Consider the following 26,433-nt stretch of genomic DNA (forward strand, 5'->3'; position numbering starts at 1 on the left):
TTAATAGCATTTGGAGGTTGGGAAGAAAGCCGCTTGGAACATTGTGCCTCTTGCCTTAGAGGCGTTTTGCTGGAATCTTTTTATATGTCATGGCTATTTCCTCTTGTCCTTGTTCTTCCACCCTTCTGCTTTTTTTGTGTTTTTGTTTTAAATGCATAGCATATGGAATGTTGAGGACTGACAATTAATAAATAAAAGTTGATGGAAATGCCTTTCTTCCTCCCCTTCCTCTTTTCCCCAAGCTTGCAAATATACAGTATCTCATGTAAACTGTCTTAGTCCACCCACACTACAGTATTAAATGCCCTCTAATGGTCAAAGAGGCACATGACTATATGTGGTTAATATGGTTATTCTTATTTAATGGCATCTCCTATGGCTCCAGTAAATTTTTGCAGAAAACACTTTCAAAGTGTTTTCTTCCCTTCACTTTGAAGTGAAGAGAGAGGCTTGATACATGTTCAAGACAGATTTGGACTTTCGAGGCGTTTAATGAAAGACAAACAGTTATTTTCGATTTGGGCATCTTTGGAATACATGTACCTAGCACCTTTGTTTTGAGGGATATTATTAGGATTTAAATATATTAAAACTCTAATTTCTGGAAACAATCAGGAAGTTATAGAATGGATTGTCTAATAGGATTTCCCCTTTTTTCCTATGCTAAATTGACTTTTTGGAGAAACCTAACTTTAAAATCAGGAAAAAAAAAGATGTTGATTTGGGAAAATTGAAAGGAAGCAGCTATTGGTTTTTGGATTAGCTGATTGATGGTGATGATGATGATGTTTTTTTTAACACACTGTGTTATGAAATAAATATCAGAGGTAACCTAATGGCTGTATTTGCAATTACAACATTGTATGGACTAAAAACATTCTCAGCTTCTGAGGCACTCAAGAGTGATGTTTGTAAGTTGTGACTATCTGTATTATATTTGATTTGCGATTGAGATTGTTACATTAATCCATATATTTTGACTTGGTCAACAAACCATGATAATGCAATAGCTTAGTGTGATATGTGAATCCATCTCTATTAGTATTTAAGAAGATGTTGGATAGCCATTTGTCTGAAATGGTATAGGGTTTCCTAACTAGGCAGGGGGTTGGACTAGAAGATCTCCAAGGTCCCTTCCCACTCTGCTATTGTATTGTATTGTATTGTATATGTGCATGTGTGATAGAAAGGGGGGAACTAACATCAAGCAAAAAAAAATTAATTCCCAATCTTTCACAATTTTTACAAGTTTTCATAGTATGATCCATTGTTGTATACCAAGTCCTCATACACATATACACACACACACACACACACACACACACCCTTTATTGATGATGAAAGATTCCAGGTGAATTTTCTGTGACTTTAGAGCTTTTGCAAGAGTCATATTGAATGCTTTTGTACAATTTATTGTTATAGCTAATATTCGGCTCATCAATTAACATGTTAATTTTTGTGGAAAGTAGAAATCATGTGGCAACGGTTACAAAAACCTGTAAGCCCAGGAAATTAAGAAAACATTAGGAAAAAACTCAAACTCTCTATGCCTTTTCATTTTCTGTCATAATAAAGGAAGAAAAAAAACAAGGATTCAAAATTAGTGACCAGCTATCTCAATAGAGTAGAATTCTGATCATTCTTGAAGCATCTTGTCTGACCTAACCTGCCTCTAAAGACTTACAATAAAGTAATATAAATCCATTAGGTCTTTTACGCTATTTCTGTAGGTGCTTTAAATGACCTCAACAGCGACATTTGTTTAATGGAAAAACTAATTTGTCATCACTGGATTTTACTTTCTTATTTCCTGCCATATTTCATAACAATCCCTAGGTATATTATTTTTAGGGTGGATTGATTTACATTTAGCTTTCAAACTAGATAGAATAATTCATTCACAAAGCACTAAATAAATACAAGCTTTCAAAGATGAGATATTGCATAGTTCCTTGTTTCTTTTTTCTTTTCTCCTTAAAACCTGGGGATAATAAGTCTCCCCATGAGTGAAAGATGAAAACACACAATTTGGTTTCTAAACTGACTAATAATTGTGCTTCCTGTGTTGTTATATAAATATCACAATGTGCTTATGTTTTATTATAATTTATAAGAGATTAGCCAATATATCACATCTGGGGCATCCGGTTGCAATGTTCTGTAACTTTTTGATGATGCTTTCTTTAGTGGTCATCTGGATTGGCAGCTTGTACTTTTAATTTGGAAACAGATGTTCCAGCTTAAGTGCCGTAGTCCGTAGGATGTTTCATTCACTTGTGTGTTTCAGCTGTGACCTTGTGTCAAAGAACCTTCCAAGAATATTGTTCATCTCTGCGCTGGAGTTCAGTAAAAAGAACAGGTTTTTATTTCCAGCCAAGAGAAAGTATGGTTATTATTAAAATACGTTACTGATGTTTAACCTTTAGCATTTTTGCTTCCTCCAACAGAGTGCAGGAACTGACTTACTACTTCTTTTCTCCCTTGTAGTTTTCATCTTTGATTCTTAACAATATTACTTCCCCCGTCATTCTAGCCGCAGCCTTTTTTCCCCAGCGTCTTTGTTATTCCGCGACCACCTCTGTGAAAAATGAAAACTAATGGTTGTGATTCGCAAGACTCAGAGGGAAGTTCCTGGCAGTTTATTTTCAGCTGAGAAATATTGAAAAATTGCCTTGTTTTTTCCCCCTCCTGCACCAGGTCTTAGGTTTGACCATTTCTTTGGAGCTAAAAGCCAGCCTGAGAATGAAGTTGTCATATCTTGATTGTACTGAAAAAGCCCTCTTAATGAGAGAGTCGTTTCCTGCCATGTTGAATTTCTGGTTTCTGGGTCTTTTTTTGTATCGCGGAGTGAGAGATGCCGAATTGTTTGTCCCTTGAGGCAATCCCAGTCATCCATGATAAGTGCTGGCACACAACTAAATATAGTCTATAGAGCATATGTTGAGCAACAAAGAATTTCAGGATAAATATGTAGTGGATGTTTTTATTCACTTTGTATAAACACTCCAATCTAGTTTTGTTTTACGGCATACTGTTTACCTGTGAAACAGCATTCATGTCTTAATTGCTGAAAGTTGTTTACAATCCTAGCTATAATGAATTCTATTTTCTAACACCACCTCAAAAAGCCGCTCTGTTCTTTCATATAATTCTTCACAGCATATTAAATGAATGTTTTTGTTTGTTATCGTGAACTAATTTCTGTGGTCTGTGGTTTGGTTGGGATCTTATCTCCTTGGGTTCCTCCCAGCTTCTTTGAAACAATTTTTGTGGTCGGTTGCTTTGAAACAACTTTTGAGAAACCATTGTATGCTTTCCAGTCTTAATTCTAGAACATTATCTTTGTATTACAGTATATTCCTTCACTAGCTAAAATACTAGACAATTCAGAATCACTTTTATATTTACTTTTTAATATCTACCCAACTGATACAATTCCTTGAAATGTTGCACATTTTTTTACTTCTATATTACAGAACTTGGTAAGACTTGACTGCTTTGTTTTTTAGTTTTATTTCTGTTTCTTTGTGGTCTTTGTTTTATTATTTATTTAAGTGTTATTTTGGATCATTGGCTGTAATAAAACACAGTATTTCTACAGCTTAAGCATATTCACTGGAAAGAACCTAGACTTTCCACAAAGGTTTCTGCCAATGCTTATGCTATGGAGATGGAGGAAGATGAAAGTAAATGTAAATAAATTATAGATCTGTACATAATATCAAATGCACATCTGCATGAATATTATAAGTCATAAAACAAGAGCTGGAAATCAGGCAAAATTTTGTAAATTATCCCAACAAATTTTATAAACAACAAAGCTATATTAAATCAAGTAGAACCTATCACTACTTATAACTGCTTAATCTTAAATCCCAAAATACCCTAAAAGTTTGAAACCACTCAGGAAAAAATAGTAGACTAGGCCCACAGAAATTGAGATAAAAGCAACTCATTATATTTTGGTTTGAGGTTGCCAAAAAATTTCCCAGTTTTCATAAATAGCAATAGCAGTTAGACTTACATACTGCTTCATAGGGCTTTCAGCCCTCTCTAAGCGGTTTACAGAGTCAGCATATCACCCCCACAGTCTGGGTCCTCATTTCACCCACCTCGGAAGGATGGAAGGCTGAGTCAACCTTGAGCCGGTGAGATTTGAACCGCTGAACTGTAGATAGCAGTCAGCTGAAGTGGCCTTGAAGTACTGCACCCTAACCACTGTGCCACCTCGGCTCTTATCTGTCAGTGTCAAAATGACAAATTTATCAAGAAAAAGTCACGTATAAACTATGGGATTACATTTATGGTAAATTACATTTTGTGTTGTCTTTCACTTACATTAGCTAGTGTCTAAAAACCCTGGTGGTGCAGTGGTTATAATGCAGTACTGCAGGCTAAATTTGCTGATGGCCGACTGACAGCAGTTCGGCTGTTCGATTCTCACCGGCTCAAGGTTGACTCAGCCGTCCATCCTTCTGAGGTTGGTAAAATGAGGAGCCAGATTGTTTGGAGCAATATACTGACTCTGTAAACTGCTTGGAGAGGGCTGTGAAATGATATATAAAATCTAAGTGCTATTGCTATTGCAGAAATTTCAAGAATGCTACTTAGTTCTGTTTACCTGGAAATAAGCCATACTAACCTACAATATAAAAGTTATTTATATTGTAATTATTTTTTTCAACCATTATACTCAATCCCTTCAACATTACAGATCTTCATAAAATCAGTCATTTGGTTAATGCTATTGTTCCTGAAAAGGGGGCCCAAAATAGATCTGTCATATTTTGGGTATCTTAGTAAAGTTTATTTTGTTACTAAAAGAATGTAAAAAGAGAATCTCAATATAAAAAGAGAAAAAAGTTTCTTGCTTTGTGTGAATGCAATTTCATTTTTCGTTTCCATTTTTCAATACCACAGGATGAGAGAGCATTGTACAGGTAGTCCTTGACTTAGGAACAGTTCATTTAGTAACCATTCGAAGTTACAACAGCACTGAACAAGTGCTGTTATGACAGTTCTTCACACTTAAAACCATTGCAGCATTCCCATGATCACAACTCAGACATTTGGCAACTGGTTCATATTTATAACAGTTGCAGTGTCCCGGGGTCATGTGATCAGCTTTTATGACTTTCTGACAAGCAAAGTCAATTGGGAAGCCAGAGTCACTTAAAGGTGTTACTAACTTAAAAATTGCAGTGGTTCCAGTGGTGGGTTTCAAAAAAATTTGGAACCTCTTCTGTAGGTGTGGCCTGCTTTACGGGTCCACTGGTGGAACCTCTTCTAAGCGGTTCGGGAGATTTGACGAACCGGTTCTACCAAATAGGTGCGAACTGGTAAGAACCCACCTATGTATGTATGTATGTATGTATGTATGTATGTATGTATACACACACACACACACACACAACACATATTATAATGCAATATAGTAACCAAGGCTGTTTCAATAAACAGCATAATCTAAACTGGAGGAGGACCATCTGGATCTACAAGAGAACAAGCAATCTAAAAATAAGAAAGCAAAATTAATCAGTAAATGTTGATCAAGTTCTTCAAGTAGATTCTGTGACATCCCGTGGTACATTAATTTATATTTAATTTATATTTTTTGAAGATAGTTTAAGTGCATTCCATAACCCCTTCCAGAGGATATGTTAATCGCCTACATTATGTTGGAGGTGATTTAACAAGTGTATGCTTTTGAACAAAAACAGTGCCATACCTGTACAAAAACTTGATGAATGTTTTGGGTAAATATAAGAGTCCGTGAATTGTTTTAGTGCTTCTTTTGAACCTCAGTTTAAAATGTCTTTATTCTTTCAGCCGTGGTAGGCACAAAGCCTAGAGTTGTAAATGGGCAAAAGTAATTTAGAACACTGATGTTTTATTTATTTATTGTCTTACTTATTTAGATACTTTGGTTTATATGCTACTCCAACCACAAAGAGTAAACAACTAAGGAAAAAACTCATAAGAAAGACAGAAACTGTTAAAACAGAGATAATGATTGGAGGGGGGCGGGAATTGCCATGAATTACAATTGGAAGAGTTTATAGTTTGAACAACATATGGGCCCCTCTTCTTTAGAATTACAAGTGCATTTACAAAGAACATATGTTACCAAGAAATATATTAGTTGTGTTGGTAGAAAGACTTTTTTCCCCCTCTATTATCCTTTTTTTGGTGTTCTTTGTTTTCTGTAATGGCCAATAGATGGTTAACATATATTTCTAAAAAGTCATTGAAATACATTTTAGCAATGAGTTTTTTAAACTTCTTTTTATATTGTCGTGATTAAGTAATTTTTATGTGAAATAAATAAATAGCTACTTGTCTAGGGTAATGTCCAAGCACTTTCAGAAAATTTACATTTTGAAAGACACTGCCGGGGACTAGCAAGGATATGCAATTACTGTATGTAAATCACTTCATTTGTTTCTTAATCTTGCCAAAGACAGAAGAATTACAGTTTCTCTCCCATGTGTATCCTTCTTCGCAGTCAAATACTTGTACTGAAACTGCATGTCCATTTTGATTTCTCTCTATGCTTTTAATGGTATTTAGTACATTTACTAGTATTACTTTTGAGTTATTTTCAGATGGGTATTTAATGTAAAATTCTCTTAGATGAAGTGTTATGTGTCTCTATCTGTTTATGCGGCTTGATGAGTATTTTTTTTTTTTAAATTACAGTGTACTTTTATGAGCACGTTGCATTTTTAGCAGGCTTTAAATCATATGTTCATTATTGCATGGTCTAATCATGGACCTGTCAAACAGATGCAGTTCTAAGCTTGAAAATGGTCCATAATCTACAGCAGGATGCAGATGCCATGAGTTAAATGGTTACGTTTCTTAAAACACTGTACTGGATAACTGCAACTCAGCCAGGCCCTGTTCAAGATTCAAGATTCAAGATTTAATAAATTTATATGCCGCCCAATCCAGAAGGACTCCGGGCGGCTTACATAAAACAATTCTAAAAGAATACTAAAAAATTTAAAATAGAGAGAGAACAAATTAAAAAGACACATCATGCACTCAACCTTAGTGGGGCTGGACCTCGTTCATGAGGTCAACAGCCCCAGGCCTGCTGGAACAGCTAGGTCTTAGTAGACTTTCGGAAGGCCGAGAGAGTGGGGAGGGTCTGGATCTCTGGGGTTAAATCGTTCCATAGGGCCGGGGCAGCTACAGAGAAGGCCCTCCCCCAAGGAGCCACCAGACGACATTGTCTAGTGGACGGCACCCGGAGAAGGCCCACCCTGTGAGATCTTATCGGACCCTGGGAGGTATGTGGCAGAAGATGGTCTCGTAGGTATCCAGGTCCTGTAGGGCTTTAAAGGTGATAACCAGCACCTTGAAGCGTGTTCAGAGACCGATGGGGAGCCAGTGCAGCTCGCGGAGGATGGGTGTAACATGGGTGTATCTCGGTACACCCAGTATCGCTCGCGCGGCTGCATTGTGGACCAATTGTAGTCTCCGAACACTCTTCAGGGGCAGTTCATCATTCATAATTGTTGATATTAGCTTATAAAATTCAAGATAATTCATAGCCAATGAAAATTTCAGCTCCACCATTCTAGTGTCTTTTTTAATAGGAATATATATTGCTGATGTGTCCTTTTTATTAAACGCTTCCGGAAGTTCATGGTTTTTGTAATATGCTGCTTTATGTTTGTTTTTTTGAGACCAAAAGTGTCCGTTCCTCCCCCCCACCAAAGGATTAGTCTGGCATTGGAAATGTTATTAAATTATATTTTTGTGTAAATGTGGATGTTTTTATTGAATTTTTAAATGCTCAGTGATGTAATGAATATGTTATATATTTTATATCCCCTTGAATGTTTTCTTGAAATTTCCTTCGGCACATATCTGGCTTCACTAAGAATACAATACAATAGCAGAGTTGGAAGGGACTTTGGAGGTCTTCTAGTCCAACCCCCTGCCTAGGCAGGAAACCCTATACCATTTCAGACCGATGGCTGTCCAACATCTTCTTAAAGACTTCCAATTTTGGGGCATTCACAACTTCTGGAGGCAAGCTGTTCCACTGATTAATTGTTCTAACTGTCAGGAAATTTCTCTTCATTTCTAAGTTGCTTCTCTCCTTGATTAGTTTTCACCCATTGCTTCTTGGTCTACCCTCAGGTGCCTTGGAGAATAGTTTGACTCCCTCTGGCAACCCCTGAGATATTGGAACACTGCTATCGTGTCTCCCCTAGTCCTTCTTCTCATTAAACTAGACATACCCAGTTCCTGCAACCGTTCTTCATATGTTTTAGTCTCCAGTCCCCTAATCATCTTTGTTCCTCTTCTCTGCACTCTTTCTAGAGTCTCCACATCTTTTTTACATCGTGGCAAACAAAACTGAATGCAGTATTTGAAGTGTGGCCTTACCAAGGCATTGTAAAGTGGTATTAACACTTCTCGTGATTTTGATTCTATCCCTCTGTTTATATAGCCTAGAACTGTGTTGGCTTTTTTGGCAGCTGCTGCACACTGCTGGCTCATATTTAAATGGTTGTCCACTAGTACTCCAAGATCCCTCTCACAGTTACTACTGTTGAGCAAGGTACCACTTATACTGTACCTGTGCATTTCGTTTTTGTTACCTAAATGTAGAACCTTACTCTTTTCACCATTGAATTTCATTTTCTTAGATAATGCCCAATGTTCAAGTTTGTCAAGATCCTTCTGTATCTCAAGCCTGTCTTCTGGAGTGTTGGCTATTCCTGCCAGCTTGGTGTCATCCGCAAATTTGATGAGTTCCCCATTTATTCTCTCATCCAAATCATTGATAAAGATGTTGAAGAATACTGGGCCTAAAACAGAGCCTTATAGTACTCCACTGCATACTTCCCTCCATATAGATGCAGTTCCATTGAGGACTACATGTTGAGTGCGGTTGGTCAACCAGTTACAAATCCATCTGGTGATGATGCTGTCTAACCCACATTCTTGATGATGATCAGAATGATGATAGACTAAATTAATTTGAGTTGTAGTTGTGGATGGGGCTTCCCTCACTTGCCTGGCCTGGTTCCTAACATCACAGACCGATTCCAGTCCACAGACCGGGAGTTGGAAACCCCTGATGTAGACCACGTCCACATATTGGGTGGATGAGTAGATAGATCCGTTAGATTGGGCTGGATATAATTCCCAGAAATTACATCACCAGCTATTCTGCTTGTAACCCAGCAAAGTTTCTGGTGCCTGAAAGTACTGTCTTATAATAAGAATAAGAATAACAAGATAACATTTATTGTCACTTTTTTATGTGCACAATGACATACATTAAAATGAAATTCCAATGGAAGTTTCTCAAAAGAAGGAATAAATACTGTATATCCATACACATATTCTATATATGTGTATGTTTACACACACACACATTAATCACAGTCCATTTTTAATACATAATAGAAAAAAGAATCTTGAGAGTTAAGAAGTTGATTCTACATGGTTCAAAGTTATTAGCAGTTAGCAATAGCAATAGCAATTAGACTTATATACCACTTTATAGGGCTTTCAGCCCTCTCTAAGCAGTTTACAGAGTCAGCATATCGCCCCCAACAATCCGGGTCCTCATTTTACCCACCTCGGAAGGATGGAAGGCTGAGTCAACCCTGAGCCAGTGAGATTTGAACCGCTAAACTGCAGATAGCAGTCAGCTGAAGTAGCCTGCAGTACTGCACTCCACCCACTGCGCCACCTCGGCTCTGTTTGCTATTACAGTTTATTATTAAACCATGTTGGGTTTTGTGCTTTAAAGGGAAAAATGCATTGTACCATGTGAAATAGTCGGTTTTTCCATAGTTTGTAAAAATATTTGTGTCTTTTCCTATGATCAGAGGACTGCCTTCTACAACTACTGGAAGTCTTTGGAGTAAGCAGATGCAGATGTGCCCCTTACACAGCAAAACACTTCCTTTGTTTTCAAATCAAAGCCTCCACTCGTCCTGCAATAACATATTTATACTTTGGGATTTAATAATTTAGAAAGCACTGATGGGCCTATGTAGCCCTTAGCCTGATCAGACAGTAGAGAAACACAAGTTGAGTCTATCCTGTGGTGAGCAAAGGCAAGAAATTCAGACATAGGTCGTGATCGTAAACCTGACATATGTGCGCCCGACAAAAGCGCGCCCACAAAAACGTGGTTAGGGTTAGGGATATAACGTCGTTTTCACGTCCCACTATGTCGTTTGTTGATGGCATGCTTTTGTCGGCGCAGTTTTGTCGGCGCGCATTTGTCGGTGAACCGGTCGTGCTGATGGTAAAACTGAATACATCCTTCCTTTTCTTGTTCTAGTTCAAAGGTATTGGAAAAAGAACTACAAGTATGCAGTCACATTGGTTGCTAATCCTAGTCAATTACTGGAGGCCAGAAGCAATCTTTCTTCATGTAGTTGTTGATCTCCCTTTAATGAGCACTAAAAAGAAGTGAGTAGAGATGGTGGCTCTTGTAATGACAGTGATAAGTACATAGCACTGCTCCTGGCCATGACGTTTACTAGTGATTTTCTTTGGACTGAGACAAATGCATGTTTCATTGAATTATATTACTCTGATGTGGCGAGAAACTTTTTTCACTTTTCATCGCCAAAGAAGCACTTAGGTGTAGGGCAGTACATTACTCTGGTGTAAGTAGAAATTTGGTTTTCTTTTTGGCTGATGCAACACAGCCTCCATTGGGATGTGTGACTTAATTGTATTGCGTTACTCTAGTGTGAGGAGAAAGTTGACTTTATTTTAATTAGAATGACAGTCATCAAGATGCAATTGCGGGTTTTTGCTAAAATGTTTTATCAATTTTTTTGCTCTTGATGAAATTTTTAATTAATGTTTTATTATATCAAGAGGAATGATGGTTAGCAGAATCAATTGCAATTTTGTTACTTAAAAATTATAATCGATAAATACAACGTCATTCTGTATTTTTTGCAAATAAGTGACGGTTGTTGTCTTTTTCTTATTGGATCCCACATGGTTTGATAGTGTAAACTGGCAGAATTTAAGGAAGAAAAAGCTTCAAAATAACTACTTAAGTACCCCTAGTTTTCACAGTCAGCTTTGAAGAACAACATTAGTTTCTTGTACCTAGTCTAAGGCTGCTTCCAGGTGCAAAATGCTTGTACTTTAGTGTTATCAGTCAAAAAAAATTGAAACTTTTTTGTCTTTTGGGAAATTTTCTCTGGGGGAAAAAAATGAAAAAAGCAAAGAAATTAAGTGAAACGTGAACATTACAAGTGGAAGAAGATGTCAAAATTCTTATAGTATTTAGAGAACAATACATGGAGAATAAATGATAAGAAACTTTTGCGGAAGCATAGCTTCAATCTGATCCAGAGGAATATCCACCTGTCCTTTTTCTATTGGCTTCCCGTTGGGTGCGACTTCATTTAATAATCAGGAAAGAAACCACTCAACTCCATTTGTTTGAAATCAAGTGTACTTTTACTAATGATAAACGAACAGTAGCAAAGCTAAGCTGAATCTGGTTAATTAGGCGCGAAAGCAAAGAATATCATGTATACTTCAATCCCCACCTCTTGGCACCCCAGTCCATAGTCCAATTATAATTCACCCAACTGTCAGGTGGGAGATATCGTCAAAAAACATCACCAGGATGGAATGCCGGCGGGAAACTCACTTCCTCCACATGCGCAGTAAGATGGTCAGGTCAGCGTCTAGAATCTTCCTCCAGTACATAATTATTCCCTTCCCAAATACCATGCCCCCCCCCTCCCCGTTTCAATGCAGCAGCAAAGCAGGGACTGACACTTCCTCTGCGTTAGAAAAACGTTAAAATTAAACTGAGAAATCTGGAGCACCATCAATGAATGGCGGGATCGAAAAAGTTAAGATGACACTTGCTCCATTTGTATGCATGCATGTAGCACATCTATGCTTTATGTGCTAATAGCTGCCATTTTTATTTTTGGCCCTACTACCTGCCCATCTTTTGGAGAAGAATCGATCACAGAAAATTCTCTCCATTTATTTATGTAGCATCCTCGTTTGCTATGAATGCAAGGGGATCCCTTCCCATTTTGTGAGAAATAATATCATGAGCTTTCAGTTTTTAAAAGCTTCGTGGCTTAGAATACAGAGGGTTTTTGTACTTCTAAAATGTGGGATTAATTATTAATGAGAATGGGATTCATGCTTTTAGAATCTTCACATTTTGAGCGAAAAATCAATTAATTATTACTATAAATCTCTGTGATTATGCTGCCATTCTATTGCTGGGAAATTGGACATTTAGTACCAGGAAATTGTCCATCTCATTTCAGTCAGAATTCAGTTCTTGGTTGTTGTTTTTTATACTATCAATGTGATGCATAATTGATAACCATCTGTAATAATACCAATATTCTCCATAAAATTGTAATCCTGGTAAGTAGTAGATTCGTAATAGTTGGATCCCTCCCATAAATGCGATTGTATTGCATTTGTTAACTATTAATAGTATATTGTTTCTGGAAGTCTGAAGTTATTTTTTTCTTCTCCTGAGATGTTGTGCTAAAGAAAACAATGAAGATTGTGGCTGCTAGGGAGTGTGCTTTTTGACTTCTGAAAAACACAATGATTATATTCTGTCCTTGGTAGCATATTTAAGCCTTCTTGCTTGCATTATTAAAAGCAGCAAAAAATACTATTCTGAAAATGCCAATATATAATGACCAAGTCACACAAAAAATCATATCCTTGAATATGAATACAATCCCTGCTAACATCAAAATATACCAGTGACTCAGAAGCAATCAGATAAAAATATAGGCTGGATTAAATGTTTTATTTTACACACAGACACACACTCGCACACCACCTTTATTATTTTTTACGAATAACACAAGGCAGCAAACATGTCAGTGAAAACACTTTATTCCTCCTATTTTTTACACAACAACAACCTTGTAAGGTGGTTGGGCTGAGACAAAGTGGCTGGCCCATCTGGCTTTCATGACTAAGGCGGAATTAGAACTCACAATTAGCAATAGCAATAGCAGTTAGACTTATATACCGCTTCATAGGGCTTTCAGCTCTCTCTAAGCGGTTTACAGAGTCAGCATATCGCCCCCACAGTCTGGGTCCTCATTTCACCCACCTCGGAAGGATGGAAGGCTGAGTCAACCTTGAGCCGGTGAGATTAGAACCTCTGAACTGCAGATAACAGTCAGCTGAATTGGCCTGCAGTACTGCACCCTTGCCTGCTGTGCCACCTTGCCTGCTTTCTAGCCTGGTGTCTAAATTGATTGTGATGCATTGAACATTAACAGATGTAGATGAATTTCTTCCGTATGATTGGTGGGAAAATATATGAAATACCCGCCTCACTGCAGTCATTTGGAGCCTATCTTTCATCAAAGATGCAATGGAATTGTTTATTTGACAATATTAGTTGACTTAGTTACAGTGTAGAACACAAAAGACACACCTCTCAGGATCTGGCTACCTGAGAGACTGCCTCCTGCCACTTACCTCCCAATGATCAACAAGATCACACAGATTGGGCCTCCTCCAGGTGCCGTCGACCAGACAATGCCGGCTGGCGACCCCCCGGGGGAGGGCCTTCTCTGTAGCTGCGCCGGCCCTGCGGAACGATCTACCCGTAGAGATCCGGACCCTTACCACTCTCCCGGCCTTCCGTAAAGCCACCAAGACCTGGCTGTTCCGGCAGGCCTGGGGCTGTTGATTAATATCCAGCCCCACTTAGACGGAATGCATGATGTGGAATTTTAATAATTGTACCTTTTATTTTTTATTTTTAAATGTTTCTTTTTACCCTGCCTGTAAGCCGCCCAGAGTCCCAAGGGAGTGGGCGGCATATAAATCTTATTAAACTAAACTAAACATATCTCATCTAGCTTACTTTTTAAATCAGGAAAGGAGATTTTTCCTTTAACCTCTACATAACTTTATGTAGGACTTTTACATAATCCAATGCCACATGCAGTACACTTGTGCTTTATTTTTTAATATGTATCACATATTATAGGTAGAACAGTGAGCCATGGTATCCATCAGAAATACTGTACTAGTGTTTCTTTTCTTACAATATTTAGTTATTTTTAATCAATAAATGATATTTGATGCCTGTTAGCGATGCTTAGTTCCCACTGGAATGTGAAACTCTCTTAATGTGTGCATAATAATTTGTAAGGTTACCTTTAATCCTAGTGCGTCTTTGCTAAGAAATTAAGTTTGCTATGAATTGAATTGTGAATTACAAATGTTTTGATATTCAAATAAGGGAAGTTTGCCAAGCATTTAGGAGGTGTTATGTATGTGGGAATGACCTTGGAAGATAGGCTGAAGAGTTGCTACCAAGGGAACAGTGATGGGATTTAGCTGGGTCGCACCGGTTCAGGCAAACCAGTAGTTGGAAGGACCCGCTGGCCCAGCCCACCCCAACCTGCCCCTCCCAGGAGTCTCCACACATCCCGTTTTGGATGGCAGGTAAGTGCAGGGGCAGCACAGAGGGCCGGGAGGCCAAAAATCGGGCTTTCCAGAAGTCCAAAAGTAGGCCTGTTTCCAGCTTACGGAGGGCCTCTGGAGCCTGGGGAAGGTGAAAACTCTCACCGGCCACTGTGGTGCAGGATGCCGAGCAGGCCACGTCCACCATGGCCACGCCCACCCGCCAGAGAACCAGTTACTAACATTTTAGAATCCCACCACTTTTAGGGAATGATCAGAAGGGAGAGACGGCATAGCCCACAGCTGAATAGAAGGCAGACCAAGAGGCTCAGGAGAGACCTTCCCTAGGTCCTCGGGCTCTGACAGCAAGAGAATTATATTTTCAGACTTGCAAGATGAATGTCAACCTTACCAGATAGACTAGATAAGAAACACAACCAGCTAGGCTAATTCTTCTTTATTGTAAAGCTACATAAACAGAATCTTGCCAGGCTAAAAGTACAGTTCTCCCGCCATCAATTTTATAGCCTGAGAAATTAGGAAGACTCCTTCTCCTGAACCACCCTATGCAGCTGTGGGTTACGCTATCTCTTATCTGACCGCTGGCTTGGCAGCATTTCTTCCACTCGTTTCCCAAGGTCATTTCTTACATATCATTACAGAAGACAACAAGGAGCAAGATGCAAGTAATAGCAATAGCAATAGCAGTTAGACTTATATACCGCTTCATAGGGATTTCAGCCCTCTCTAAGCGGTTTACAGAGTCAGCATATTGCCCCCAACAACAATCCGGGTCCTCATTTTACCCACCTCGGAAGGATGGAAGGCTGAGTCAACCCTGAGTCGGTGAGATTTGAACAGCCGAACTGCAGAACTGCAGTCAGCTGAAGTAGCCTGCAGTGCTGCATTTAACCACTGCGCCACCTCGGCTCTTTTGGAAGGAAGGAATGCTCAGTAAATTGCTTTTCAGCCTTATAAACTAGAATCAGGCATTTATTTTCTAAAAATTCTTTTAAAAATTCTTTTCAGAATTTTGAGTTTGGGTGATAACACCTTTTTTCTCTGGAGCTGAAATTAGAGAAGAGACTTATTTCTGCAAAATGACTGCTTGCCAATCTTTTTGCAAGTATTAATTTAAAAACCCTAAATACTTTTGTAATATAAATATCTAATTAGGTGATCAGGTACTGTATCAAATATGCAATTGCTGTATACACAACATTTAGGTCACATTTCTCTTGCTACTACTTTCTCATCTTGGAAGGTATATGTTTTCACTGAATCACAAGTAAGATAGTTTTACCTAGTGAAATGTTAATGTGTTTGATATAGGATTGCTTGAAATCTGATGTTGGTCCAAGGCCTTTTTTTGTTCGTTGTTTTAACTTTTCCAACTTGCCTGGTATAACCTTCCCAATTTCCATTACCGTCCCTACCAAAAAAGGTAGACATGTACACGGAAGTTAGCTAAGATTGCCCCTGGCGTATAATAAAGTATGATGTTAATTTAGAATATCCTTTGAATATTGTTAGACCCAAGGTGAAGGGAGCAGCAAACAAATGTAATACATAAACGTGACCCGACAAAAGCGCGCCCGAGAACAGCGCGCCCGCAAAACCGCGGCGATAAAACCGCGACATCGATAGCGCGCCCACAAAGGCGCGCCGACAAAAGTGCACCGACAGAAGCGCCATTACAATTAAGGTAAGGGTCGGTGAACCGGTTAAGTTAAGGGTTAGGTTTAGGGTTAGGTTCAGGGTTAGGTTTAGGGTTAGGTTTAGGGTTACCTTTAGGGTTAGTTTTAGAGCGCGCTTCTGTCGGCACGCTGTTGTCAGCACGCTTCTGTGTTCATTCTTCAGCACGATTTCAAACTCGCGCTTTTGTCCCTGCGGTTTTGTCAGCGCGCTTTTGTCGGTGAACCATACATAAATATTTTTTTGTTCATGATATTAAAATTTATTGTAGCTGCCCAAAGCCAGTGGACTTTAAATCCCTCTATATGATTGAAATACTTTTCAGAAATTGCATTCAAAAGTCTTAAGAAACTTGTGTTGTGCATTTGAGTTTCTTCAAAAATATATCAAGAAAATACTTAACAAGTATAAAAGGATATGAACTGGAAGCTACAAGAAAGACAAATAGAACAAAAGATAGCCCACTCCCGGGCTACCTGGGAATTATTATTATTTTTTTAAATTTTTAAATGATCCAAAATATATGTTAATGAATTATTAAGTGGGAAAACACATTCAGTGTTCTAATAACTTGATCAAGGCTATAAAGATTATCTAGTTTCACATCCATCCGTGCGGATTGTAATTTTAACTATGTAAGATGTTATGTGGTTAAACATTTTCAAAGTTGAACTCAGCTGGTGACTTCAATCATGATGATGATGCTATCCTTTGTCAAGTCCGACTCTTGGCAATTCTACAGGCCAGGTCTGTCCACATCTTCCAATCTTGCACTCTTTCTTTAAGTTTTTCTCTGCTCCTCACTTTGACAGTGAGCTGCTCGCTTTGACAGCCACTGAGTTCTTACAGTCTAGGGTTTTTTTTTGTCTGTTATAGGGTTTCTGGTTTGAGCAGGGGGTTGGAATAGAAGACCTCCAAAGTCCCTTCCAACTACGTTGTTCTGTTTTCCTGCTAACTCTTCCAAATATAATTGCTTTCTGTATTGAATTCTCCTGCATGGCATTAACTGAGATGCAGTTTCGTGATTTTTGCCTTGTTAGGGGCATCTGGTGTTATGCACTCCAGTACTTGTTAGTCACCTTTGCTGTCCAAGGAGGTGACATGATTACTATGTTTATCAAGCTATCTTGTCACCAGTAGAGAAGTGTTCTGCCATAACTTAAGCTTATTTTTTTTTTAAAAAAAAGAAATACTGCTTTGTCTAGCCAACATGATAGTGCCTGCAGTTTCTCATGAGCCGAGGTGGGCGCAGTGGTTAGGGTGCAGTACTGCAGGCCACTTCAGCTGACTGTTATCTGCAGTTCAGCGGTTCTAATCTCACCGGCTCATGGTTGACTCAGCCTTCCATCCTTCCGAGGTGGGTAAAATGAGGACCCAGACTGTTGGGGTGATATGCTGACTCTGTAAACCACTTAGAGAGGGCTGAAAGCCCTATGAAGCGGTATATAAGTCTAACTGCTATTGCTATTAACCAGGTCCAACACTATACACCTTCAGATCCTAGAAAAGTTCTACATGCTGCCATCTGTAGTTACATACAGCCACTTATAATTAACTGACTAGGTCACAGCCACACGTCTCAGTAGATGCAAATAAGACTTCAGTATAAAAATTACCTTACAAAGAAGTGTGTATTTTGGTAGCAAAAGTGCTTATGTATTCAATAGGTTATCTAGATGCTATGAATAGAAGCAAGAAGAAGAAAAGAGGCCGCCTTTTATCTGTTTTGTCTCTTTAATATTCAGGAGTTTAGGACCCTCCTGTGTTCAGTTGTGTGTGGTTTTTTTTACAAATGAAATCTTTCATAAGAGAAGTCAAACCTTTATATGTATAGGAAGATGTAACTGTTACAGTAATTCTGCTTCTTTCAAAAAGTTAAGTCCTGTACCTCTTTGCATTTCGTTGGGTTCACTACTGAGTAGGTGGCTGATGGATTATGTACGTGCATATGTGAGGTTCTTGTTCCCGATTCATTTCTCTCTGTCCATGTGGCAATGCATTTTGTAAAACAGATATGTTTACTAGCGCTGTACCTTCATTAATGATCAGCAATCTAAAACACTAGCCAAGCATTAATTCCAAATTCCATCTTTTAGATACATAAAATCCAAAACCATAGAGAGAGAGAGTGTTACAGCTCATATTTTGAGACTATATGGGTATGTGTGGGTAGTAATTATGCAAATTCCAATGAAGGCACCAAAAGTCCCAAACAATTCAATTTCTAGTTACGTAACTCAAGGGCTAAAAGCACTGAAGATACATCACATAAATAGAAGGGTTCACCGACAAATGCGCGCTCGACAAAAGTGTGCCGACGAAACTGCGGTGAGAAAACTGCGAGTTCGAAAGCGCACCGACGAATGAGCGCAGAAGCGCGCCAACAACAGAGCTCTGACAAAAGCACGCTCTAAACCTTACCCTTACCTTAACCCTAATCACGCTTCTGTCGGTGCGCCTTTGTGGGCGCGCTGTCGATGTCACTATTTTATCGGCGCGCTGTTGTCGGGCACGCATTTGTTGGGTCACGAAATAGAAGTAGCCCCTGAAGACGTTTTCAGTGTAGATTTATTGTTTTATCAAGGGCCAACAATCTACAATTCTGTTCTTGTTTCAGGATTCAAAGTGGCGTAATGCACTTGGACTACTGTGAATTTCCATAAGTTCTCGTGGGATTGCTTTATCCTTTGATTCAGAAAGTAGTGCAAAACTAAAACACAGTAGCGCAATGGCACTTGTGGACAAACATAAAGTCAAGAGACAGCGATTGGACAGAATTTGTGAAGGTAAGCCTTGATGTAACCTTTGTTTCTAATTAAATATTCATAACATCTACAGAATATTTTCCACTCATTAAGTTATGTTGAACTTGATAGAAAGTAAGTGCAGCAATCATGGCTTTATTAAACAACAACACGAACAGAGTGCTTCATCCCAGTTACATCTTTGCATCTAATAGCTGCATTTAGTTAGTGTAATTAATGTATGCTCTCTCGCTCTCTCCCATGCACGCACATTTTTTATCTGAAAAGAAGACAATCCTGAATTTAAGATGACAAATCTCAAAAAGGAAGAGTAGACAGAGACATATTATAACAATGGACAAATATTCTGGACTTTGCCCAGCTTTCTCACTTTTTTATTGCACTGTTACAGCTCTAATTCTACCAGATCCCTTTCAATAGATATGCATTTGTGATAAACTTATGTAGCCAAATATAAATATCTTTTAGAAACCATTCTCTAAAAAAGGGCAGGGCTAGGACAAAATAATACATTTATATTAATTAAATTAATGTGATGATTAAACTTAATTGCCTGTAAAATAAGGTACTTCATTTATAAAATTTATTGACACTTGAGTTGAATGTACCAGCCATTTCTTCTCACGAACAGATTACTCCTCCGCACAGGAGTATGCGGTACGCACACTTTCTTCTCTTTGTCAAGTAGAAATAACAATGGCCAAAGAAAGAACAACAAAGATGGATTTGGACTAACGAGGGTGGTATGCCTGCCCAGAAGGGATAGAAAGAGGCAGTAAAAGGACATGCTATATAGAGATGAGCAACAGAAGGCTCTACCTGAAGAGAGAAAGAAGGAGAAGTCCTACTTAGGAATCACAGACTGCAGAAATATCTGTAGCGTGACCCGACAAATGTGCGCTAGTCAAATGCGCGCCGACAAAACCGCGACGTCAAAAGCCCAGTTAGGGTGGATGGGTTATAAGGTTATTTTCGCGTCCCAGTATTGTTTGTTGATGGCGCATGATTTTGACGTCACGGTTTTGTCGCCACGGTTTTGTCGGCGCGCATTTGACTGGAACGAATTTGTCGGTGAACCATCTGTAGAGATTTTAGGGCATGGAATAATGAAATGAGCATTTTGCCATTAGGGGGCAAGCTCCACCTTTGTTGTATATGTGTTGCAATGTTGCGTGCATGTACAAAAAGGATGGACCTTGCATTGTGACAATGCAGTGTGCATTTAGATATCTTGACCGAAGCATTAGATACTGCGGATACCTCTGCACAAGGACTATATTCGCGGGATAAGCACCCTGTCAACAATTAGTGACTGAACTTCAGGATAATCTTCAAAACTATTCATGATTTTTAGCAGCAGTGTCTTTGGCCATATGTCAATATCTCTGTCAATAGCTAATGTCTCTCAATATCCATTATCTCTTTTTCTTACACCTTCCTCTGTTCATTTCACATGATTATTTGGGGACCAATGTCTCATTTGCTTTTGGGTAAACAGGCTAAGTAATTTTTCGCAAAGACTAGCAAGCAATACCTGGGAAAAACATTGTACTTGTTTTGTCCAGTGTTAATTTTAGCATTACTCCAGGGATAAGCTAATAACTGCATTTGGTTTAGCCTTCTGAAATTCTGAATCTTTTTACATGAATTGGTTTGAAAGCACAGAGCTCCAACTCTCAATTCCACAGTTGCAATAGTGACTCAGTAATCCATGGCATTTGAGAATGAATGTTTAATAAATGTTTGAATGTTTAATAAATTTATATGCCGCCCAATCCCGAAGGACTCCGGGCAGCTTACATAAAAAACAGTTAAAAGAATACTAAAAAGTTTAAAAAGTGGAAGACAAGGCAGTTAAAAGATACAACATGCACTCAACCTTAGTAGGGCCGGACCTCATACAAGAGGTCAACAGCCCAGCCTGCCGGAAAAGCCAGGTCTTAATAGACTTTCGGAAGGCCGCGAGAGTGGGGAGGGTCCAGATCTCTGGGGGTAGATCGTTCCATAGGGACAGAGCAGCTACAGAGAAGGCCCTTCCCCCGAGGAGCCGCCAAACGACATCTCTGTCTGCCTTAAATGCTTGAAATCTTACTATGTTATCAAACTTGCAATATATTGGCCTATATGCTCCAGAGATGTCAAGAAAGAACACTAAATTTCATCACAAAGGAATCATTTAAATATTTCATATTTCATATATATTTAGGTACCATGTCGTTGTCTCATGAAGACACTTGGGATGGGTTTTTTTTTTCCATTCACTGGCGCTACTACAAATGGATATTACCCCCTCAGGATTCAGGACTTATGAATATGGGGTTCAAATCCCAAAGAGTACAGTAGGACATGTGTTGTTGATTTTATACAAAAAATGTTTCCATTGTGCATTCAGATGTTTATGCTGCTTTTCACTACAGCTGTTTATTTATTTATTTATTAAATTAAGTAATAAATGTTTTCCACCATATGCCATATCCGGTCTTAAAAAGGATAGAGTGGCTGCTTATTCTTTCTTTCACCCCTTCATTTCATTTAACTAGCTCCTCCCCTGTTTCAGTTATGTGATTTTGGGGCACTCACAGTTAGGAACAGCAAGAACAAGAATAAAAAATAAAACAAAATAAAAACCGTATTGAATCAGATTACAGATTAACTCATTGTACATACGTAGCCAATCTCATTGTACCCATGTTGTACACTGACCATAAAGGTTTGAATTTGAATTAAAACCTTAAATAAGCAGCAGCAAAATTGCAACTTGCGTATTACAAGTGATGCGGGCTCCATGCTACAGCCAGATGCCCAGGCATAATATCAAAACCCTGACCTCAGAACCTTTTGAAAGGCCAGCAGATACTCTTCCTTACCCCCATCAGGTGATATCCTTTAATACAGCTGGCTGTATTAATGCTGGCTGGGGAATTCTGGGAGTTGAAGTCCAGACATCTTCAAGTAGCCAAGGTTGAGGAACACTGCTTTAATATATAGAATCCATAACATGCCTCTTCTGCTGGACCTCATGGGATGGGCAGATGTAACCAAGGAGATGCAATCCCTCAAATAACCCAGTCTGTGTCTTGTATGACTTTATAAGTCATTACCAACATCTCAAGTTGATCTCAGAAGCAGAGTGGCAAGCAGTGCAGCTTGTAGAGCAAGGGCATAACAAAGAGTGCGCATAATTGCCCACACCGCTGCATTTTTCACTAGTTGCAGCTCTTCAAGGACATCCTCAAGTACTGTGTGTTACAATAATCAATTTGTGAAGTGACCAAGGCATTCAGTGTCTTAATATCTCAAGATTCCAGTTGAAGTTTTTCTGGTATGTTTTTGCCAAAGGGAATTGAAGGTTGATGAGTTCCCCTCCCCTCTCGACTTGTATGGCTGTATGACTCTTGTGTATTTTAATTCTGTGTATTGTGTTTGTATCCCCTTTTCCCCTTTCGAGTTGTTCGCCACTCTGAGTCCCTCCCGGAGAAGGGCGGCATACAAATAAACTAAATCTAATCTAATCTAATTCTTGTTCCCCTTCCTGTAGACTCTAAACAATCTCCTCCCATTGCTTTTAAAAGTTATGAATTGTACAACCATCAAAATGTAGTGAAGTGAAGGATTATTTCTCGCATGTGGGCCACTTCGTTGACACCAATATAACTGGGGAAGCGATAAAGGGAAATACAGCTCAAACTCATAGCAAGGGTGTGTGTGTTGGGTTGGGAAACGGGGGGGGGGGGAGGAGTGGGGTCTTTGTTTCATCATGTAACACAGAAAAATGTAAAAGTCATTGCATCTGTCAGTTTAATTAACCCAGTCAAAAGTGAGTTAATCTTCTCCAGAGCAGAGTGAAAGTATGCATCCTTTGTAATCTCTTCCAAAAGAAATGCTGACAACTGCCAGAACTGTGTGGCGCACGAGAGAGAAGAGCTGTGCTCTTCTCATCAAAATGCCATAAATATGCAGGTGTAGTGGTCTATCTCCTTTCTAAAGCAGACTTTGAACCTGACTTAAAAGGATTCTATCAGGCAGCTTTAGATTTTTCAAAAGCCACCCTTCCAGTTTGAAGTTCGCTATCAGATATGGTTGCTAAGTATACAAGAAACTTACAAGGATCAGAGGACAACCCTACTAACAGAACATTAGCTACAATTGAAGTTTAGACTATTTTATTCTGAACAATAGATTTTCGAGTCTTTCTCTCTCGTGGGTTTTTTTTTTCAATTACAAAAATACTTTTTCTCTGTCCTGTAATGGTGCTGTTTACATAAAGCCAGAGAAACATTTGTTGTTTGCCAACTACATTTGCAATTTGAATTTCTAAACGCATTTGCTGCCTGTCATATACCATCCAACATGCTTTTACAACGGCTATTAAAATATGGCAATGGCAGATTATGATCACATGCAGTTAATAAGTACTTTAAGGGTGTTTTTTTTCTAGCTAAGGTTCATGGGATTTCCCATTCATCTCAAGCATTTCTGCCGGCTGATTTTCTCAAATGGTGATGACTGCTTAACTATCAAAAGATAAGGATTTTTTTTAACTTGTAATGTATATCTGAATGATTTAAAGTATGATGTAGAATAATGATAATGGGAGAGATAAGAAAAACACTCATCATTGAGTTATTTCTAAATATTAGAGTGGGTTACAAGAAGTTACTAGAGTAAATCTGTGTATCTTATACAGTACTTAATGTTCCGCTTTTAATATTCAGTATATTTTGCACTATGCCAGGAGAAAAAATGTCTGTTTGCTTTTGTATTATTGTAAGACTCAGAATACATATCATAAAACAATTTCCACAGAGGACTTAGTAATAATCCGGGAGATAGGATCGGTATTTAGTATAACAGCTAAAACCAAAATGTGACAACCAATGACTTTGTTGCTTAGTGTTCCTATCCTATTCACTTTATTTGACATAGAAAAGACCATGATTTTTGCTATGCATGGAAAGTACTATAATAATTATTAAGATTTAAATAATGGAATAAGCAAGTACAGTAATTCATTGTTCTTGTAAAAAATAGGGCTTGCCGAAGTAGTGACATGGATTCCTTTTATTGATTTATTTTTTCAAGTAATGGAGGCAAACTGGGGATAAAGTGAGTTTCTGCTAAAGTATTGCCATTTAGAAGGCTATAAATGATCATAAATAGGTTATAAAATGATCATAAATTCTGCTTGATCTGACCAAATTTAATCACATTGATCATTCTGGCCAATCATAGCTGTATGTTATTAGTTTCCATCCATGGAAGAAAGAATAGATTACCTATTTCTATACAAACTCTTGTGATTGTAATACTGTGGCTTTTGGCACCTGCTCTCGAATTATCTCTGGATTTTTTTCTAGATTATCTCTGGATCCTAAAAAGAAAAAAATGTAGATAGTATCAGGAAGTAGCACTATGGAGTTATAGTTGTCCTCTGCTACGCAAAGTAATTTCTATGAGAATGAGGGCCATAGCAGCTAACCAGAGGTGGGTTCCTACCAGTTTGCACCTATTCGGTAGAACCAGTTCGTCAAATCTACCGAACCGGTTAGAAGAGGTTCCACCAGTGGACCCGGAAAGCAGGCCACACCTACAGAAGAGGTTCCAAAATTTTTTGAAACCCACCACTGGTCCTTGGATATGATTATTCTACACTATCATGCTCCTATTTATAAAACTCAGTGCCTCTGTAAAAGGTAAGGATGACTACTGCGTTTGTGGTGCAATCAGAACATTGCGTGTGTTGAAGTTGTTTTAACGCAAACCAAAGATGCCTTTTAAAAAACAAGTTGACATCATATTCTTATGCATGCCAGTGCTGTGTGTGAGGTAATTTAAGGTGGTTCTGACAAGTGTCGTCGGCATCTTCATATCCGGTCACATGGGTGGCAAGCCACTCCCATCCAGTCACATGGGCGGCAAGCCACTCCCACAAAGGAGGCCACACCCACAGAGTAGGTTCGAATAATTTTTGAAACCCACCACTGCAGCTAACTCACCAATAGTTAAATCATTTATACTCTGTTCCTGGCTGAGATATCCCTGAACACCGGACAGCTGAGGAAATGACTTTCTTCTATAAGTTCTCAGTTCTAGAACCCATGTCCTTGGGTTCTAGAACTGAGAACTTATGTTATAGAAGAAAAACGTTGTTGAGCTCTCAAATTTTTCTTTTAGTCAGGAAGAAAGTGAAATGGTCCCCATTGGCTTTTGATTGTACACCCAATAAGATACAATTTCAGTCCTGCTCAAAGATTGTGGCAACACCAGCTTCACCAGTTGGAGCTTACTGGAAACAGTTCAGCTAGGACTTACCCTGGAATTATAAAGAATTCCAAGGAACAGATTCCTTCAATCCATTTCCATGTAAAAATAGATAACGGCAATTGCATAATTTTCCAAGGTAGCAGATATCACTTAGATGCCATCATAAGTAAATCACATCAGAATAGTTCTTAAAAGAATTATCTGGTTTATTCTTCATACTCAAGAAGAATAAGAATTGAAAGGCAGTGTTGAAGCTCAAGGTGAAAACAAGTTAATTAAACAATAAAGATCCAAGATGGGGAGATCCTGAAACTAATGGGTGAAGCTATTTTGCCAGATAATATATTGTATGAGGAGTTCTTCTGGAAACCTGCCTTCATTTTCCCACCTCAACAGTGCACTAAAGATTTCTAAGGTGCCTTATAACACCAGTTTCATGGCTTTTCACTTTGATCTTGGCTTCATATGCTTCTAACTAGTGAACTGATCCAGGACCAATGATGTAAATCATGGGACGTCAACCTGGTCCCTACCGCGCACTAGTGGGCGTTTCGGGATTCCAGGTGGGCGGTAGGGACTTCAGAGGTTAAAACCTCCTTTTGAGTGAGTGGACAAGCGCGAGCACACACATCAATAAACCAACGTGCGCGTGCACACAAACAAGCAAACACGTGGGAAGAGGAAGGGGAGGAGTGGAAACTGATAGCAGGGACAGGCAGATAAGTTTTGTTATCTTATAAAATAAAGCGGAGCAGAGCAGTTGCAAAATAGGAGAAAGAAAAGTTATAGGCAGGAGAGAATTGTTGTTGGCTAATAATAATAAATGGGCTAACTAGCTCAGCCTTATTTTTGTACATTGCCCTAAGGAAGGTAAAAAAAAAAAGAGATAAAAAGGAAAAGATAAAAAAAAAATTAACAAAAAAAGGGAAGAAAAATAGAGAAAAGGGGATAAAATAAAGGAGGGAGAGTAGGCAGTGTTTAGTCTGGCTCATAAACTAAGTTTTGTTATCTTATAAAATAAAAGAAAGAAATAAGTAAAGGAAGAAGAAGGAGAAAATAAAAAAAGGGAAAAAGAGATCCTTGATATAGTGAAATACTATAAGAAAGGTAAGGAAGAAGAAGGCAGGAAAAGGAATTTTGTTTTGATGGTGACACTTAATAAAAATTGGCACCTAATACAGCATTGTTTTTGGTGTTTGTAATAAAGGGGAAAAGAGCAGGGAAAAAAGCACTGTGTGGAGTGCAGATCAAAACATAAGAGTAAAAGGAGTTGTTAAAT

At 38.6% G+C, this 26,433-nt stretch overlaps 1 protein-coding gene across 5 annotated transcripts in view; it reads left to right on the top strand.

Moving 5' to 3' along the window:
- Positions 1-26,433, top strand: part of CTBP2 (C-terminal binding protein 2) — a 270,925-nt gene that overhangs the window by 151,732 nt on the left and 92,760 nt on the right. For all 5 annotated transcript variants that reach the window (XM_032225573.1, XM_032225572.1, XM_032225574.1 and 2 more), the window contains one exon: positions 18,743-18,911. In XM_032225573.1, coding sequence (XP_032081464.1) covers positions 18,854-18,911 — 58 coding nt within the window. In that variant the 5' untranslated portion in view covers positions 18,743-18,853. The remainder of the gene's footprint in view (positions 1-18,742; positions 18,912-26,433) is intronic.

This window comes from Thamnophis elegans, chromosome 10 (assembly GCF_009769535.1).
Source record: "Thamnophis elegans isolate rThaEle1 chromosome 10, rThaEle1.pri, whole genome shotgun sequence".
Taxonomy (NCBI): Eukaryota; Metazoa; Chordata; class Lepidosauria; order Squamata; family Colubridae; genus Thamnophis; species Thamnophis elegans.